Source organism: Silurus meridionalis, chromosome 12 (genome assembly GCF_014805685.1).
Source record: "Silurus meridionalis isolate SWU-2019-XX chromosome 12, ASM1480568v1, whole genome shotgun sequence".
NCBI lineage: Eukaryota > Metazoa > Chordata > Actinopteri > Siluriformes > Siluridae > Silurus > Silurus meridionalis.
The window spans coordinates 24,291,525-24,308,769 of NC_060895.1; the positions used below are offsets into that span (position 1 = coordinate 24,291,525).

The following is a 17,245-nucleotide window of genomic DNA, read 5'->3' on the forward strand; positions in this document are numbered from 1 at the left end:
GGTGGTGGTGGTGGTCTTGGCAGGTGTGTGTGTGTGTGTGTGTGTGTGTGTGTGTGTGTGTGTGTGTGTGTGTGTGTGTAGGATGCCAGGGTTCAGTCTGACAGCTGTTTCACCTCTAACCTCACCTACCTACAGACCTACAGCATCAGAAAAAAAGTCATACGCATATATCACGATCCTTTGAATATGCGATAAGCCCCACCCACAAACATACATAAAAGATAACTCTCAGACAGCTGACACTGCAAAATGGTGACTAAAAAAAGTATTTGGACACCCAGCTATCTCAGCCATATGTGGTTCCTCCTGCAAACCCCGAGGCACACAATTGTCTTTAGATGCTGTAGCATGAAATTTTCAACCTGTTCCAGCACAACAATGGCCCTGAAACCAGCTCCATGAAAATGGAGTGGAAGATCTCCTGCTATAGAGCTCCTACCCTATTAAACACGATGAATGTGAACACGGACTGCACCCCAGGCCTCCTCACCTCTTGCGGCAAATGAATCTCACAAAACTTCACAAAATCTAGTGGAACATCTTCCCAGACGTTATTATAAGAGCAAATGGGGACTAAATGTGGAATGAGATGTTTAAAAAAAATAAAAATAATACATACCAATTTTATGGTCAGGTGTCCACAAACGTTTGTCCATATAGAATATGTATTTCAACTAGCAATAAAATGTGAAAATAATCGTTTTAATGGAGTTACTTGAAAATGTGCCATCCGGGTCATGGCACCAAGATATAAAAGTCAAGAGAATCCAAATCTGCAAAAGATTTTAAAACACTACACATTTTTTACTCATCTCATGGTGTAGAGCTCCAACCCTACTAAACATGATGAATGTGAACATGGACTGCAACCCCAGGCCTCTTCACCACCTCACATCCATCAGTACCTGACTTCACCAACACCCTTGTGTGAAAAGAAATTTCACAAATCTCCACTAAATCTAGTGGAACATCTGAATGTGGAATTGGATGTTTAAAAGAAAATACATACCAATTTTATGGTCAGGTGTCCACAACCTTTAAGCGCTATATAGTGTATGGAGATTTTTATGTTCTTTTCTCTATTTCAGACATAAAAATCACACTCAATGGCCAGCCAGACTTTTTTTTTTTTTCTCCTTGTCATTGTCTGCTTTCAAACCCGGAGATGGATCTTTTATCTGCTCATCACTTTTTGTTTCCTCCTCGTATCTGCAGCTTCTGCTCTGTAGGTCTGTGAGCTCAAGGACATAGTCTTGTGCACGGTGTGTTTGTTAGCGCACACACACACACACACACACACACACACACACACACAGCTGGTGTTTCCAACAGCAACAAGGCTCCAGCTTTTCTCAGAAGCGTGAGCGTTCAAAGCACACAGCGAGGAATGAGCCGACTGAGAGCCCTTAACAAACGCACCAGGCTGAAATATAACCAGGCTTTGCCCCAGAGGAACGATGCACATCTGAAGCAGGATGAAAACAAACAGCTTGCTTGGGTTAACGTACATGCTCGCAAGATCTTATCATACAGTGTGTGTTAATCATTAGTGAGGTATTAGCTAACTAAAGTAACGTGACTATCAAAGGGTGCAGTTTTATAGCTTGCTTTTAGTCCCACATTATTATGAAAAATACAGCGTATATACTAAGAGATGGATCTGGGGAAGAAAAAACAAAACAAAACAAAGACTCCGAGAAGTTATGACAGAAGAAACCTTGAGAGGAACCAGACTCAGAAGAACCTTGTGGATTCATAGGTGTTTAGTATAAAGTGGAACACTAGTTAGTGTGTGGACCATTAGATTAGTATGTCTTGTTGAACATCCCATTCCACATTTAGTTCCCATTTTCTGGTATAAAAAGCTCCACTCTTCTGAGAAGATGTTTCACTAGATTTTGTGGAGATTTGTTTGAGATTCACTCAGACACAAGTGTGTTAGTAAAGTCAGGTTACACATTTAACACAAAAGGGTTGAAGAGCTCTATAGCAGGAGGAATTTTAATGGAGGTGGCTTTGTGCCCACATCATGAAGGAACAGGTTTAGGACTTCTCTTTGGGTGAAGTGACAGAAGATTTCTTTCTACCACGTCCTGTACCGATTGTGTGTCTACAGTTTTGTAGAAAGAACACATGTGGGTGAAAAAGTCAGATTTTTTGGCCACATTGGGCGATCGTGTGCCTCAAAAGGTTTGTGCTACCAAAACCTAATGCTTTTAGCCAGATCGCAAATAATTTAGAAATGTATTGATTGTAGCTTTGTTGAATTCTAATTGGTCGCAAATTAAGAATGGGTCAAATATATCCAGGTGTCCCAATATTTTTGACCTATAAATCTCTGTCTATTTACAGTACAGATTTGAGAAACGTGCATTAAGGTAAAAAAAAATAATAAATCACCTCCGTAGCTCGTGCTTTATCGTATCAAAAGCCGTGGAAATAATATAATGCCATTCGGTGTCAGATTTCCAACACATCACGTGAAGACAATCGTCCTCCACTGTCCTCAAATCAGATTGACAGCCAATTTTATCTCGAGCACCTGCCCGAGCTGAGGCATGATGGCTCTGAAATCCGATCGATCGCCGAGAACGAGCCGGATTAATGAGCAAAGCCGACGCTAGCGGATCTCCGGATCAGAGATCGAGCCCTCAGGGGGTTCCAGGAATCGGGACGACATTGTCTCCTCATGCGTGGGCAGAAGATGATTTTATGGGTGCCTTAAAAGCATCATTTAAGGCCAGCAAACAGATGGGAGCCGCTATCATCAGCTCGTTGTGTGGAGCGTCACTCAGGAAACGGACGGGGTAAATATTTGGCAGGGAGCCGGACAAGAGGATCCATAGATCATGGAGAGATTACAAGCGTTCACGTGAAGACATGAAACTGCTGACATGCAGAGGAGAAGAGGAGATTCTTATATCTATAAAGAAAGTCACTGATTTGATGTGCGTAACACAAAGCGTTAAATTAGAATCTATTACATATATTGGTTGGTGTGATGTGATAATGGAGAACTGGCTGGTGAGGGGCTATGATTGAATTCTGATTCATGTTTGCTAACAAGTAAAAGATCCCCAGATGCTCAAGCTTTAAAAAAAAAAAACTAAACATAGATTGGGGGCTCTTTCATCATCTGGCAATATTGTGTGCCATGAATCTTTGAGCAATAAGTCCTACTTTGGGGTTTAATTCAAGCCACTCTCCAGAACATCTGATTAAATTAAAAACACAGATATGCACTGCAGAGCCAAAAGTATTGATTTCTCCAGCTATACGTATGTGGTTCCTCCCCAAAAAAAGTTGGAGGCACACAATTTTACAGGACCGCCTTTAGATCTGGTAGCATTAAATTGTCCTAAGAACTAGGAGGCCCATAACCCTGATGCTCCTGTGCACAAAGCCAGCTCCATTAAGATCTGCTTTACACAGGTTGGAAGTGGGTGGAAGATCTCCTGCTAGAGCGATCCATCCCTATTTGAGATGAACGTAAATGCTGACTGCACCCCAGACCTTAATTGGCACCGCTATGAATCTCAAAGAAATCTCTAGGAATTCTAGTGGAACATCTTCCCAGAAGAATGGAGGTTGTGTAAGTGATGGTATAGTGTAAATATCCAGTGTGATGTAAAAGCCACCATGCTGAATGAACTACTTCGCTCCCATGTAAGCTGTCATCAGTATAATTTCATGGAAAATGCTGAAGCAATCATTACCAACACTTCAATTCTCATCAAGCACCTTTTTGGTGATAACGAGCCCCTCTAGAGTCTCGGCCCTTTCTATAGGAGTATTATTGCAGAGTTATAGCTGTATACGAGTCACTGGAGATTCACTCTTGCGCGAGTAACATGACGACTTCTGTACGGCTTAATTCCCTCTGGGTAAAAGAAGATTGTGGTAGGAATGTGTTGTTTGTTAGCTTGACCATTTAAAAACGAGAAGAAGGAATCAGTGCCCCCTGTAGGGCGCTTTGACTTACTGCGACTAAGTTGTTTTTTTTTTTGTTTTTTTTGCTTCGTACAAATTGATAAATAAAATGGGGAAGGACCTGCTATAATTTACTGTCCCGTCTTTCTTTGGGGTGCCGCTGACAATTTCTGCAATAGCAAACTGGAATATCAACATATGAATCTGTTAAGCAAAGAGCTCTCTTTTTCAGGGGGTCAGAGGGCAAGACCTTCTCTGCTGCCTAAACTGTAATAATAAACTAATTATAAATAATAAAATAAACTCTTTCATTAGCCTTCAGAAATGAGCTCTGTGGGCACTCAGTAGCTTTAAATTCATGTTGCTTCCTCTAGAAGGCGTCCAATCACGTCTGCGTTTTTCAAGTTCTTTGAGCGGACGGTCAGAGCGTGCACTAGTCAGAGCTCGCAAACCGCATCTGTATCAAACGGCACAAGCTCGAATATATTCATGCGGATTTAATGATTCAAGATAAGCCGGAAGTCGCGAGGAAAAGGTCGGCCGAACAGGTCAAAAGAGTTGTTTAAACTTTTGCGTTTTCTTTTCCTGTAGATTTTGCACAAAAACACAACAATTTGCCTCGATTTCAAATCCCCAGAAAAACCATAATGCCCAGAACATAATGCACACAAATGCAGAAAAACTCTGAGGTCATTTTCTGAGGTGAATATCGGTGCTTCTGCTAGAAATGATGTACGTGGGAGGTGCAGTTGTGGCTACAGTGAAAGGAGACGCATTCGTGTTCATTGAGTTTCTTGCTTTAATAATCACAATAATTCTCACTATGAGATTTCTGTGTGTGATGCAGTGCTCTGTTCTACTGCACTTCTCTATAATACTGATGGTTTTTACAGTTGTAGCATCATTATGATATCAAGCGGTGGATTGATTCAGGCAGGACCCCCCTGAAGGCCAAGGTGTGAAATACACGGCCTGATACTGAGAGTCAGGAAACGCTCAGGCGAAACTTTCCAGGTTCTCAGTACATGCAGAAGCACATTATATAAAATAACTTAAAAAAGAACAAATGATTATGAGCTGTTTCACAGTAGCATGATTGCTAAAGCCATAAACCTGGCCTTTCATTCCTGTCCTGTCATTCAGATGAAAAATCACTGATCCAAAACTTCCTCTTTATATTAATAAATATAAAATGATATCCACTAATACTTTTATCAAGCTTTCACACAACAGTCCGAACCCCTTGATATGCAATTTTGATATGCAATTTCCGCCTCTAAAACGCCCGATTCGACTTCACAAAGGGCTCAGTGTCGTTTACCTCAGCTGGATTTCCATCCACATTTCAGTAAAATAAAACCTGATTGTGCTCTTAATTATATGCAGGAAATGAGTTTGTCACACAAAGGTGCTCTAATGCTGCTTGCACGTGGGATGAGAAATGCATTAGTGAGAAACACAGGCACGTTTCAGCTCACTGTCTCCATCTAGTGGTGCACAAAAGCAGCTGTTTCTACCAGGTTCATTCAAACGGTGTTTTCAGATCCATATATATACTGTGTAATACATATACATACACATACATACACATGCACACACACACTTTAAATCGACAGATCACATCGTTAACTTTTATGTCGATGCACCGATGCGAATCTTACCAGAGCTAATAATCATTATAATACAAACTACACTGCTGCCAAACCGCACAAGAGAATTTATTTGTTGTAATTGATTTTGCATATTATATTTTGTGCATTTTTTTATTTATCCCCCTTTTATATCTTGAGACGTGTCCATTTCAGCCTGTAAATGCATCGTGGCTCACAACTCTGTTCACTTTAAAGGAAAAGACACTGCCCTTTCAAAAACACTGAAAATTATGTTCAGATCTATCTATAAAACAGATCTCATTACATGGTGGTCACCTGAGCTTGGAGGGAGTTCTCATGCTAAACATAGCTTAAGTAAAAAAAAAAAAAAGGAAAAAAAGGAATTTGATAAATACACTCCTTCCAGGTCAGTATATGTTTTTTTGAAAAAAAATTTTCATGACATCATGAAGAGCGGAATTCCTTGGATGATCGCACACCCACCACCGTGCTTCATTCGATTAAGGAAGTCGTCGCTCGAGTCTCCAAAGAAGTGTAAAAATCATTACACAAAAAATAAATAAATAAATCAAAAATGTATTAACGTCCATCTGAAAATCAACCACCTGCTATCCTAACATAGATCTGTGAATTGCCTACTGTAAACTATATATTCTATATTATTCCCAGGGTGTGATCTTTCATCACACTCAGTGATCCTGGAGTGAATCTGCTGTGTGTGTGTGTGTGTGTGTGTGTGTGTGTGTGTGTGTGTGTAATTGGAAAAGAAAAGATAGTAAGCCTGTGACTCTAATTGGCCCTTTTTCAGGATTCAGGTTGAGAAAACTAATCCCTTCACAAGCACCACTGTATAAACACACTCACACACACACACACACACACAGACACACAGACACACTCTACAGGGTAAACACCTGTAACACTTCATTCCAAACCTCAGACCTTTTCTAAGCATGAATGAGGTCACACTAGCAGGCAGCGAGTACACGCAGAAATCCTGACATTCTACACTTAGGTCCATAAGTTTTTGGACAGGCCACTGCAACCACGAAGTTTGAAATGAAGCAATGGAGACTCCCTGAAGTTCTCGTGTTCTCAGTTGGATGTCAAGAAATAGGGGGATATCACGCAGCTGTCCAAATACATATGACACCGTTCATTATGTTACTGCTTTCAGCTAATGACATTGAGTGACATTTGACTTAACCTTACGAAAGTCCTACGTAACCATGCATTATATATATTCTCGTTTTCTCGTAATCAGTACTTCATTTATTTCTGTGTATTCACAACAAGAGCAAATTCTAGAGGCAGCATGCACGTGAACGTACAGTATAAAATCTAACTCTAGGGACCAATACGTGTTTTGTGCATTTTCTTTGCCGAATATCAGTTTCGGTCATTTCTAAATATTAATGCTTAATATTTCGTTGTTTTTTTTCCCCAAAACGTCATATTAGCTAAGACCACTAGATGGAGACATAACACAAAAGGGGTGATACCAGTAACATCTTCAGGATGCCACATATATCCACATATATCGCCCCCCTGTGGTCATTAATCGTTATTAATGATCGTATATGAATGATTGTTCTGTTGATTTAGTTTCTATGCAACAAACTCGGTAAAAGGCAAAAACATGAATTGAGCAGTGAATTGGTGGAAGAAAGTTCTTTGGAATCCAAACAGGACATTTGTGTCTCTACCAGAAGAACTAGTGTAAAAAGGAGAACAGGAGAGAAGATGTGGTCAGACTCCCTCACCCCCACACACACATGGAGGTGGAGGATTAATGGTTTGGGGTTGTTTTGGAGCAGTGAAGGTTCCAAACCAACATGGCTCCTGTTCCTCACTTCAACACTATGCAGTTCATCAGAACCGACTTCACCGGATTTTTTTATGAAAATAAAGTGGAACATCTTGAAGTCCTGTACACTATGTGTATAGTGAATAGTCAGTGTGCACAGTGTTTTCTGAGAAATGGCTTTTTCATAAACTTCGAAAAAAGTCAAACGATGAAACGATTTCTCAGAAGGAACCCACGCTAATGAACTTTTCCAAACAACGAAGAAGGCTTTATAAGAGAACAATGCCCTCACAGAGACCCTTAATAACACTTATTATAGCATGACATCCTTGTCATTTGTCTCCGGTTAATAGCCGCACATTGTAGGAGATAATTCTATCGCAGCTCACGTGACATGATTTCTTATGACAGCAGAAGCAGCTTCATGAAGAGAAAGATTCAGATAATTCACGTCACATTTGTGGGCCACGAAGTGCTCGGCTGGTCTTTTCATCACAAAATAAACTGCTGTGAATTCCTCTGTGCTGAGAACCTGGAAGAGTCCCAGATGATGTCCTACATTTTGCAAAGTGCATTGTATAAACAATTCATCCCAGTGGGGTTCAGTAGGGTTGGAGATCTATAGCAGGAGAACTTCCACACACATCCAACCCATCAAAAGCAGATCTTTATAGAAAAGTTAGATGTCCCAAAACTTTTGCCGAAGGAGTGTATAGAAGAAGAAAAAATCAGTTTTTAAAAAATACAAGAAAAAAAGGATGCCAGTCCCTGGGAAAACTAGAGAACACACACACACACACACACACACACACACACACACACACACACACACACACACACACACAGCAACTCACCAGATTTTCCGAGGCATCTTCAGCTCTGTAGCAGTGTGTAGAGCATCAGCAAGTAACACTGAGTCTCTTTGCCCTCTGATCTCTCTCTCTCTCTCTCTCTCTCTCTCTCTCTCTCTCTCTCTCATTAACAATTCAGACAGCACTTATCTTTATTACATAGACAAAAACCCTGGCATAAACAGACACACACACACACACACACACACACACACACACACACACGATTATGCTGTATATCTGAATGCTCAGTGCAGCAGGTTAAAAACAGACTCGCTTTGTAGTGTCAATCAAAGGAGATGAAATCATTAGGCAACAGCTTGCTAAAAACACACACACACACACACACACACACACACACACACACACACGTCAAGAAATTCAGTCTACTGTAGAGTGAATTTTTTTTTTTTTTGGAAAAAGAGCACATGTATGTACGTGTGTATAATGTGTATGAAATGTGAAATAAAAAGGCAGGAACAGTCTGTACTGTAGAAACACCTGTGTCCACTTGTACCAGCTTTGATGTTTATCTCTCTGTTCTTCACCTTCTTCATCTGCTCTCATTATAAAACCTGATCTTAAGTTAATAAATAAAAAATAAATAAATAGCAAAATGCAGCAGGAGTTCAGATTTATGGAGTGAAATACGACAGGATGCGCTTTTAAAGTTCCTTCACCTCCTTTTATTTAACAGATTCCCAACACACACACACACACACACACACACACACACACACACACACACACACACACACTACAGTTCCAATCATGAAAATGAGATGCTGCAGCTCAGGACAAATAAAACAAAGTTCGCCTCTCAATGTCTTCTGGTTCGTATCCTTAGTTCTTTTGTCACGTGACTCCCATAATTATCGTATCAATAACATCAAGATACGCACAAAAAATAAAAATACTCCTGATCTATTGCAGTGTGTAGCGCCTGTGGGAGTCACGTGATAGAAAATCGAACGACTCGAACGAGAGGATTCATCAGATAAACGACTCAATTCTGTTTCCTGTGTAATGAACTGCAAAGCGTCTGCAGGAGTCACGTGACAAAAGAACAAACAACTCGGACCAGAAGAGTCGAGAAATAAACTACTTCATTCCGTTTCCTGATTCTTCGTTAATGAGCGTCCAGTAGAAAATAAACGAATCACTCTGAGATGACTCGTTCTTCTGAGTCACATTAATGAATTGTTCATGACACTAGTTCTATAAACAGTCTTTCTCTCAACACCTCATCTTCTACGTCTCTCACATTTCTGACATCTGGGCCACACCCTTATCCTTATCCAGAGCAAATTGCTCAAGGGCTCAGAGCTTAGTAGAGGTGGGATTTGAACACATGACCTTCTGATGGATGCACAAAGCTGCCTATTCTTGCATACAAAATTTGTGGAATCCTGCCAAAGTCCCTTAGATGCGGTTACATTCTGCTCAGAAGGTCGTGAGTTCAAATCCTAGCACCATTAAGATGGAGACTCCTTCAGATTTCAGTAGATGAGAAACTTCACACACACTTTCCTGCTCTGGGTTCCTCTGAAGGGGGGGGAGCTCAGTGGTTAAAGCTCTCGATCGGAAGGTCGGGGGTTCAAGCCCCGCTAATCATCTTGATCAAGGCCTTTAACCCTCTGCACTCCAGGGTGCTGTATCATGCCGGATCCGTCTTAAACCCCTGTTGTTTTATCACTACAATAATACACTATATAGCCAAAAGTATTGGGACACCTGAAATCTCCAGCCACACACTCGTATAAGTCTTGGGATGCTGTAGCATGACATTTTCCCTTCATTCAAACTATGAGACCCAAAACCTGTTCCAGCATGATGATGCTTCTCTGCACACAGCCTCTCTATAAAGATCTACTTGTCCATGGGTTGGAGTGAAAGATCTCCTGTTGTAGAGCGCAACCACATTAAAAATGTTGAATGTGAAAGCTGACTGCACCCCAGGCCTCCTCCTCATCATCTCACCTTCTTCAGTACCTGACTTGACCAATGTGGTAGAATAAAATCTCACACTATCTCCACAAAATCTGGTGGAACACCATCCCAAAAGAGCTGAGCTCATTATTAAAGTGAATGGAGACTGAACGTGGGAATGGGATGCTCATTAAAAGGAAGCACATACCCCTCGTACGGTCAGGTGTCCACAAACGTTTGTCTATATAGCGTAGATTTGAAGGTTAAAGTATTATCTACACTTTGACTTCGTCTGCCCCTGAGAGAACGTGAAGTTGACGACTGACCTGGCCTTCAGAGCTGCAACGCTGGGCTTGTCAATCCTAGAATGAGAAAGAAGAAGAAGGAGAATATTAGCTCATGCAGCACAGGAGAGAAAGAACATTCACTGCTATTAATAAATTCATCTTCCTGGATGGAAAACACCTACACCATCTCAGTGCGTTCCCAGAGGAGCTTTAGTGGTTAAGACTCTGGGTTACTGATTAGAAGGTTGGGGGTTCAAGACCCAGCACTACCAAGCTGCCACTGTTGGGCCCTTGAGCAAGGCCCTTAAACCTCTCTACTCCAGGTCACTGTATCATGACTGACCCTGCTCTCTGATCCTTTCCTCCTATGGGATATGTGAAAAAAGCATGTGAGAAATAAATCCATTCCTTTATTCAGGCTGGAATTGCACCTACTAGAAATTAGAAGAAACCAGAGAACCTAGAGGAAACCCACACAGACTCCTATTTAAATTGAAAAAATGTTCCTCATCAAAATCCAAACTGGGTGGCCAAAAGTTTGTGGACACCTGCCCATAAGATTGGCATGTTCTCCTTTATGAACATCCATTTGCTCTTACAATAACCGCCACTCCTCTGAAAAGATGTTCCTCTAGATTTTGTGGAGATTTCTGTGAGATCTATTCATTCACAAAGTTGTTAGTACTGGTGTAGATGAGAAGGTTGAAGAGTCCTGGGGGTGCAGATCGTGTTCACATTCGTCATGTTCAATAGCTCTATAGCAGGAGATCTTCCACACATTTCTATATCTTCACGGAGATGACTTTGTGCTCCGTGTGTCATGCTGGAACAGGTTTTGGATATTTTGGTTTAAGTAAATGGAAAATTTCAGGCTAACGTTCAGCATCGGGCGTCCGAATACTTTTGGCGACATAATAAAATTAAGAAAAAACATACGGAATATAATCCCACATTAGGATATGCATCGAATAGATCGCACATAGAATAATAAAATATTTGAACCCTTTTTTAGAGTTAATTTATTGCAACATCTATTGACAAAGACCAATAGTGTAAATGCAAAAAAATCATTTCTACACTCAGGAAAACAGACACCAGCTGCCGTTGCCTCCTCATAGGCCGTGTCGTGGCGCGTCGTCTACGTCAAAGATTTCTTTAAAAGGGGGAAAAAATGATTTTACACCCAACAGGAGCGAAGCGCTGAAATTATAGCAGCAAATTACGCATGCGGAGATTCAAGCCGTGAATGGAGGAAGGTGTGGAGACGAATTAAGCTGCTGCACCATGGTTACGGTTCCACTGCAGGCTTCTCTGATCGTGTGTGTGTGTGTGTGTGTGTGTGTGTGTTCGTTCGTTCAGTGACCGTGTAAAGAAGAGAGTAGACAGTTGACCAGCGAATGTGTAAGTGTGTGTGTGGGCATGTTATTATATTTACTCGGGGACCAAGTGTCCCCACAAGTATATGACCATCTGACAGTTTTTGGCGTTTTAATGCAAATCAGAATCAAGTTTTTAATAAAAACCTGTACGTGTGTTTTTTTTGTTTTTTTTTTTAACGTTTTTCATTCCATCCTTCAATTAATTCCTTTCAGAAATAGGAAGACAAATGTGTGTGCACGCACGTGTTTAGTGGAATATAGAATTTTATGTCTGGCCATGAAATCACAAGGACAAAAAAACACACACACACTATGCACGTCACGACACGTTAGAGGAGCAGAGACAAAACCTGGAGGCATAAACGTGCACCATTCTAGACAAGTAACCTGCAGTGTGCTCCGAGACTTCATTATATTTTTAATAATAATAATGGTGTGTGTGTGTGTGTGTGTGTGTGTGGGGGTGTGTTGAGTGGGCACATGGTTTCGAGCAAACTGTATAAATATACTGAGCTCGGAGGAAGACGCACTGAACTCGTGCTGTTTAACGGAAAATAAATAAATAAATAAAAACACGTGCCTGTGCAATGAAAGGTGGGACTTTAGGTGGAAAATGTGTCGGGTAAAAAAAAATATAAAATCTGGTTTTACAAGTATAAAGTACATCCCGGAGTGTTTAATTCCTATTCCACCCGGTGGAATTCACCAGCGATGATAGTGTTTTCATTTTCTTTACTGGAATGAAAACATAAATGTGTTGCATGTGGTTCAAAAGTATTCAGCTGTGTTTTTGTATGTGTACCGTAATTTCCAGACTATTAAACGCACCCTTATATAAGCCGCACCCACTGAATTTGACAAAGATGTTTATTTTGAACATAAATAAGCGCACCTGTCTATAAGCCGCAGGTGTCTACACTGAAACTAATGAACTTTATACAGGCTTTAATAAAGACAGTGTCTGTTACACGACTTGTATCTAAACAGTAGCAGACCAAGAAAGTCATTGTTCACTGTCTTCCTCCTTCCTTTCACAACTATTTCCCTCGAGAGTTTTTCTTTTGGCATCGTCGTGCGTTTAAAAATCACCATCGGTGAAGCTTTTCTCCCGATGCCGTGCAGCTCAGAACACAGGTGAAGTGCGTTTTTTTGTTTCCGTTCGGAAATTTCATTGGTCTAATGTTATGGGGTTCAGTTTTTTGGCTTGAAGTTTGTGAAACCAGGAAAAACCCAGGAAAAATTCATAAATAAGCCACTTCATTGTTTAAGCCGCGGAGTTCAAAACGTGGGGAAAAAAGTAGCGGCTTATAGTCCGAAAAATACGGTAATAACCTCGTCATCTTCTTCCAGCTGCTCCCATTAGGGGGCGCCACAGTGGATCATCTGGCTCCATACCCCTCTGTCCTCTACATCTGCCACTTTCAACTCTGCATGTCTTTCTTCACCACATCCATAAACCTCCTCCTTGGTCTTCCTCTTTTCCTCCTTCCTGGTGTCTCCATCCTCAGCAAGAAACTTTTGCCACATGTTCCTTTCCACACTGTTATCAGAAAATCAGATGCACTCAATTGTGTACAGGTCAGCTCCATGAAGATATGCTTTACACTGGATTACAAATCTCTACAAAATCTAGTGGAACATCTTCCCAGAAGAGTGGAGCTTATTATAACAGAAAACTAAATGAAGGTTTAAAAAAAATAATAATAATAATGCTTTATACTTGTCACATGTGCATTACAGCAAATTCTTTCATCGCATATCCCAGTTAGGGTCAGTGTACAGGGTCAGCTATGATACAGCACCCCTGGAGCACAGAGGGTTAAGGGCCTTGCCTAGGGGCCCCAAATAGTGTCAGCTTGGCAAGAGCTGTGTGAAATAAAACGTAAAAAAAACCCCCACAAAATCTTGGACAGTTGTCCACAAACATTTGGCTACACAGTGTACTTATGTTATAGCAGCCAAGGCTTTAGGAATCAGGAACTTTAGGTGATTCGTTGTGCTGCGAGATTTAGTTACATTTGGAACAAAACGTGTGTGTGTGTGTGTGTGTGTGTGTGTGTGTGTGTTATAAAGCTATCATGACCAAGAGCAAAACGTTCACCTTAGAATGAAAAAAACATTGTCATGGAGTCACAGCAATTCGTCCAGGAATAATGTGTTTCTTTTTCATAAACTGCCAGGCTCCTGTTACTGTACCTCATCATCTCTCATCATGGTCAGGTCTGTGTGTGTGTGTGTGTGTGTGTGTGTGTGTGTGTGTGTGTGTGTGTGTGTGTGATAAGATCAGGCTTCTTTGATTACCAAATAGCCAGCGAGTACACACGACGCGAGACGGGGACGTGGATACAACGGCAACGCAGCTTGTTCAATTTCCTGCTCCGCTCATCTCTCTGGATGAGGGTAAATACAGCGAAACTGTGGTGCAAATAGTAGCAGATGGATTCCACAATACGGCTCTGTTCATGCGTCGAATGAAAGACATTTATGGATCAATAACGACCCCACCACCACCAGCACCACCACCCCCCCATTTCCGTGGTTGAGACGTTATGTCTGTTTCTCTTGCAAAAAAAAAAAAAAAAAACACAAACCTCATCTACAAACCCATGTGTTCAAGAACATTCATTTTACTTCCTCCAAACAGAAGAAGTGTGTAATCCTCAAGAACGATAGTTTAATTTATAGAGAAGCTCAGGGTTCGTCAAAAAGGTACACAATGACATGCAAAACTAGAGGGAAATAACTATTTGTTCTGCTGCGTGTGTAAAGGACACATTTTCATATCGCGTTTCTCCATCAGTAAATATGGAATGAAAGTTGTCATGAATGGTTGAGAAAAACAAAAAATGTTCCAATAACTGGCCTTTTTTTTTTTTTTTTAACCACTTATATATTCACATTTATGCATTTAGCACACGCCGTTATCCAGAGTTATACAGCTGAGCAATTAACCGCCGGTAAGGGCCTTGCTCAGGGGCCCAGGAGTGGCATTTTAGTCTACAACAATCTGGATACATTTGAAACAGCATCCAAAACACATGAGCAAAACACAAGATGCTTCGACCTGCATAATTTCCTCCTTTATTTACATTCCGGCTTGTTTACCTCAACTTCGCTGCAATGACACCAGACTCCAACTGTTTAGATCTTCATTTTCAATAGACCAAAAAACTTTCAGGGAATTGTTTTTATGGAGTTTTATGTTGAAATAATGAAATGTATTAATAAAAATATTATTAATAATAAAACAAAGTTAATACCATACCGTATAGAAAGTAAAGAATGTGACGACGTGCATATTTAACTCTTCTTTTTTTGACGTCATAGGACACTTCGACTAATAAACAAGCAGAGAAACTACACAAAGGCTTCGCTACTACAGAACAAGTTCTCATTGTACATGTGACACAGTGAACTGGATTTCTACCCATATTTCTCATTCAATTATTTTTGCAAATGTTTTCTGTGTGTGTTTAAAGGATGATTTTACCGTTAAACAATTATTAAAAAAATTAATAAAAATAAATAAATAAATAAGCGGTTTTGGGGTGGCGTCCGATTTTTCGTTTAGCGGTTTTGGAACGTAACCACCTCAATAAACGGGGGATTACTGTATATTCCAATCATGATAACTATTAGACCTTTTAACTAATAACTGTTTGTATAGAGATTTAATTGATTTAAAAACTTGACCAACTAGTAAAACTGTAATATGAGAAAATAATAATAATAATAATAATAATAATAATAATATTAATAATAATAATAATAATAATAATAATAGGAGCTCATGGAAATGTTAGCTGCTTCTATTGTTAAACGTTGGTCTCATATGCGAAATTCTATTTAACAATATTGGCTACCTTTTTTGACATGCTTTTAAAATGTCTGTTGAAAAACTAAAATTAGTTCTAAATATTTAAAATCAGAAACAACCTTTTCCCCTTAAAAAAATGTATATGCATGTCTAAACAGGATTCTACAGTAAATACCTTTTTAAATGTTTTATCAATCAAGAACACTTTCACAGAGTCTGCATTGTTAAATAGTTGCCACAACCATAGATTTGCTGCGAGAAGCCCAGACACTGAGGTAGCTACAACACACTTGCGTCCTCAATCAAACTAATTGATTTGCGCCAGAAAGTCCGACGTTTGCAGTTTTTCTCAGCGGCTTTGCAGCGTTTCTCATATCAGAAATTACATTTTTAAAACTACGTGTTCGACCACCACGTCATGTCACGTGCACGTCAAAAGCATTTTCTCGTTGCTTTGATCAAATTGCGAACGCTTTGGTACGTTTATTTAATCGATTGTGTACGAGTGTCTGCTGTTTCCTACATTATCAGTTGGTTGTGTTCTTGTTGATCAAAATATATTCGACTGGTTTTACCTGAATCGTTTTAACCCTCAAAACATCTCAGCATCAGTTCATTGTACACGTCATTGAATGTAAAATCGTTAAACCAGTTGTCAGAATCTGTCGCTTAATTTCCATTTAACTGTTTTTATTTGTAAATGTGTTGATGAATTGTGCTGATTAATCTTAAACGTCACTGATGAAGACGAGTGAACGACATCAGATCAACCAATAATCAACAAGTTCTCTAAAACAGGTCAAAGGTGAATCTTGAGCCTTCAGTTGGAGAGTGAATACAGACAAAACTCAGAATTATACATTCTAAAAATGGACGAACAACTAAAACAAGCGAACACTTGTACAGTAAAAGTGTGAATCCTGTTCGGTCTCAATTAATATAAATCAAATATCCAACAAATAAATGAATGTGCTGCTGAAATTCATAGATGACAAACAGAAGGACGTCTAATTTTGTGCATTTTCAGTCTCTGTGATCCAAAACCATAGTTTATATCAAGAAACACTGAAACTGTGCATCATACTGAGAACACGACTAAACTTTTTGATGATTTTGTTTGTGAACAATGACAAATAGACTTTTCATTCGGATGGGAATTAGATGTTCACCGACACAAATACTTACTTTTGAGAGATGCACTGATTTATTTTTGGTTTATTTATTAATTAATTTATGTATTTATTAGACCGACGTAAAAAGCATTTCACTACATGCTGTACGATATACGAATGTGTATTTGACAAAATTTGATTTAGATTTATCGTAATCCATAGTTTACCTCAGGAAACACTGAAACCGTGCGCCACGACACTAAACGTTTTGACGATCTGGTATGTGAATGACGACAAAAGGACTTCTGATTGCAAGGAGATGTTGATTCACACAAATACTTGTTTTAAAGATTTTTAAAAAGGAAAGGCTTTTACAAAAAAGAAAAATTATAAGAAGCTATTCGTAAGCTGTGCTGTTGCACAAATTGTTTTGAGAAATGAACTTACTGAATTGCAAAAATTAAAAACGATGAGAAATGATCCAAAGCAACTAAGAAAAACTACAAACTCAAATCTCTGC

At 39.8% G+C, this 17,245-nt stretch overlaps 1 protein-coding gene across 2 annotated transcripts in view; it reads right to left on the reverse strand.

The window, feature by feature from the left end:
* The window catches only part of rap1gap2a (RAP1 GTPase activating protein 2a), a 112,166-nt gene that overhangs the window by 75,977 nt on the left and 18,944 nt on the right, over nucleotides 1-17,245 (reverse strand). For both annotated transcript variants that reach the window (XM_046863242.1, XM_046863240.1), the window contains exon 2: nucleotides 10,457-10,492. In XM_046863242.1, the coding sequence (XP_046719198.1) occupies nucleotides 10,457-10,492 (36 nt within the window). The remainder of the gene's footprint in view (nucleotides 1-10,456; nucleotides 10,493-17,245) is intronic.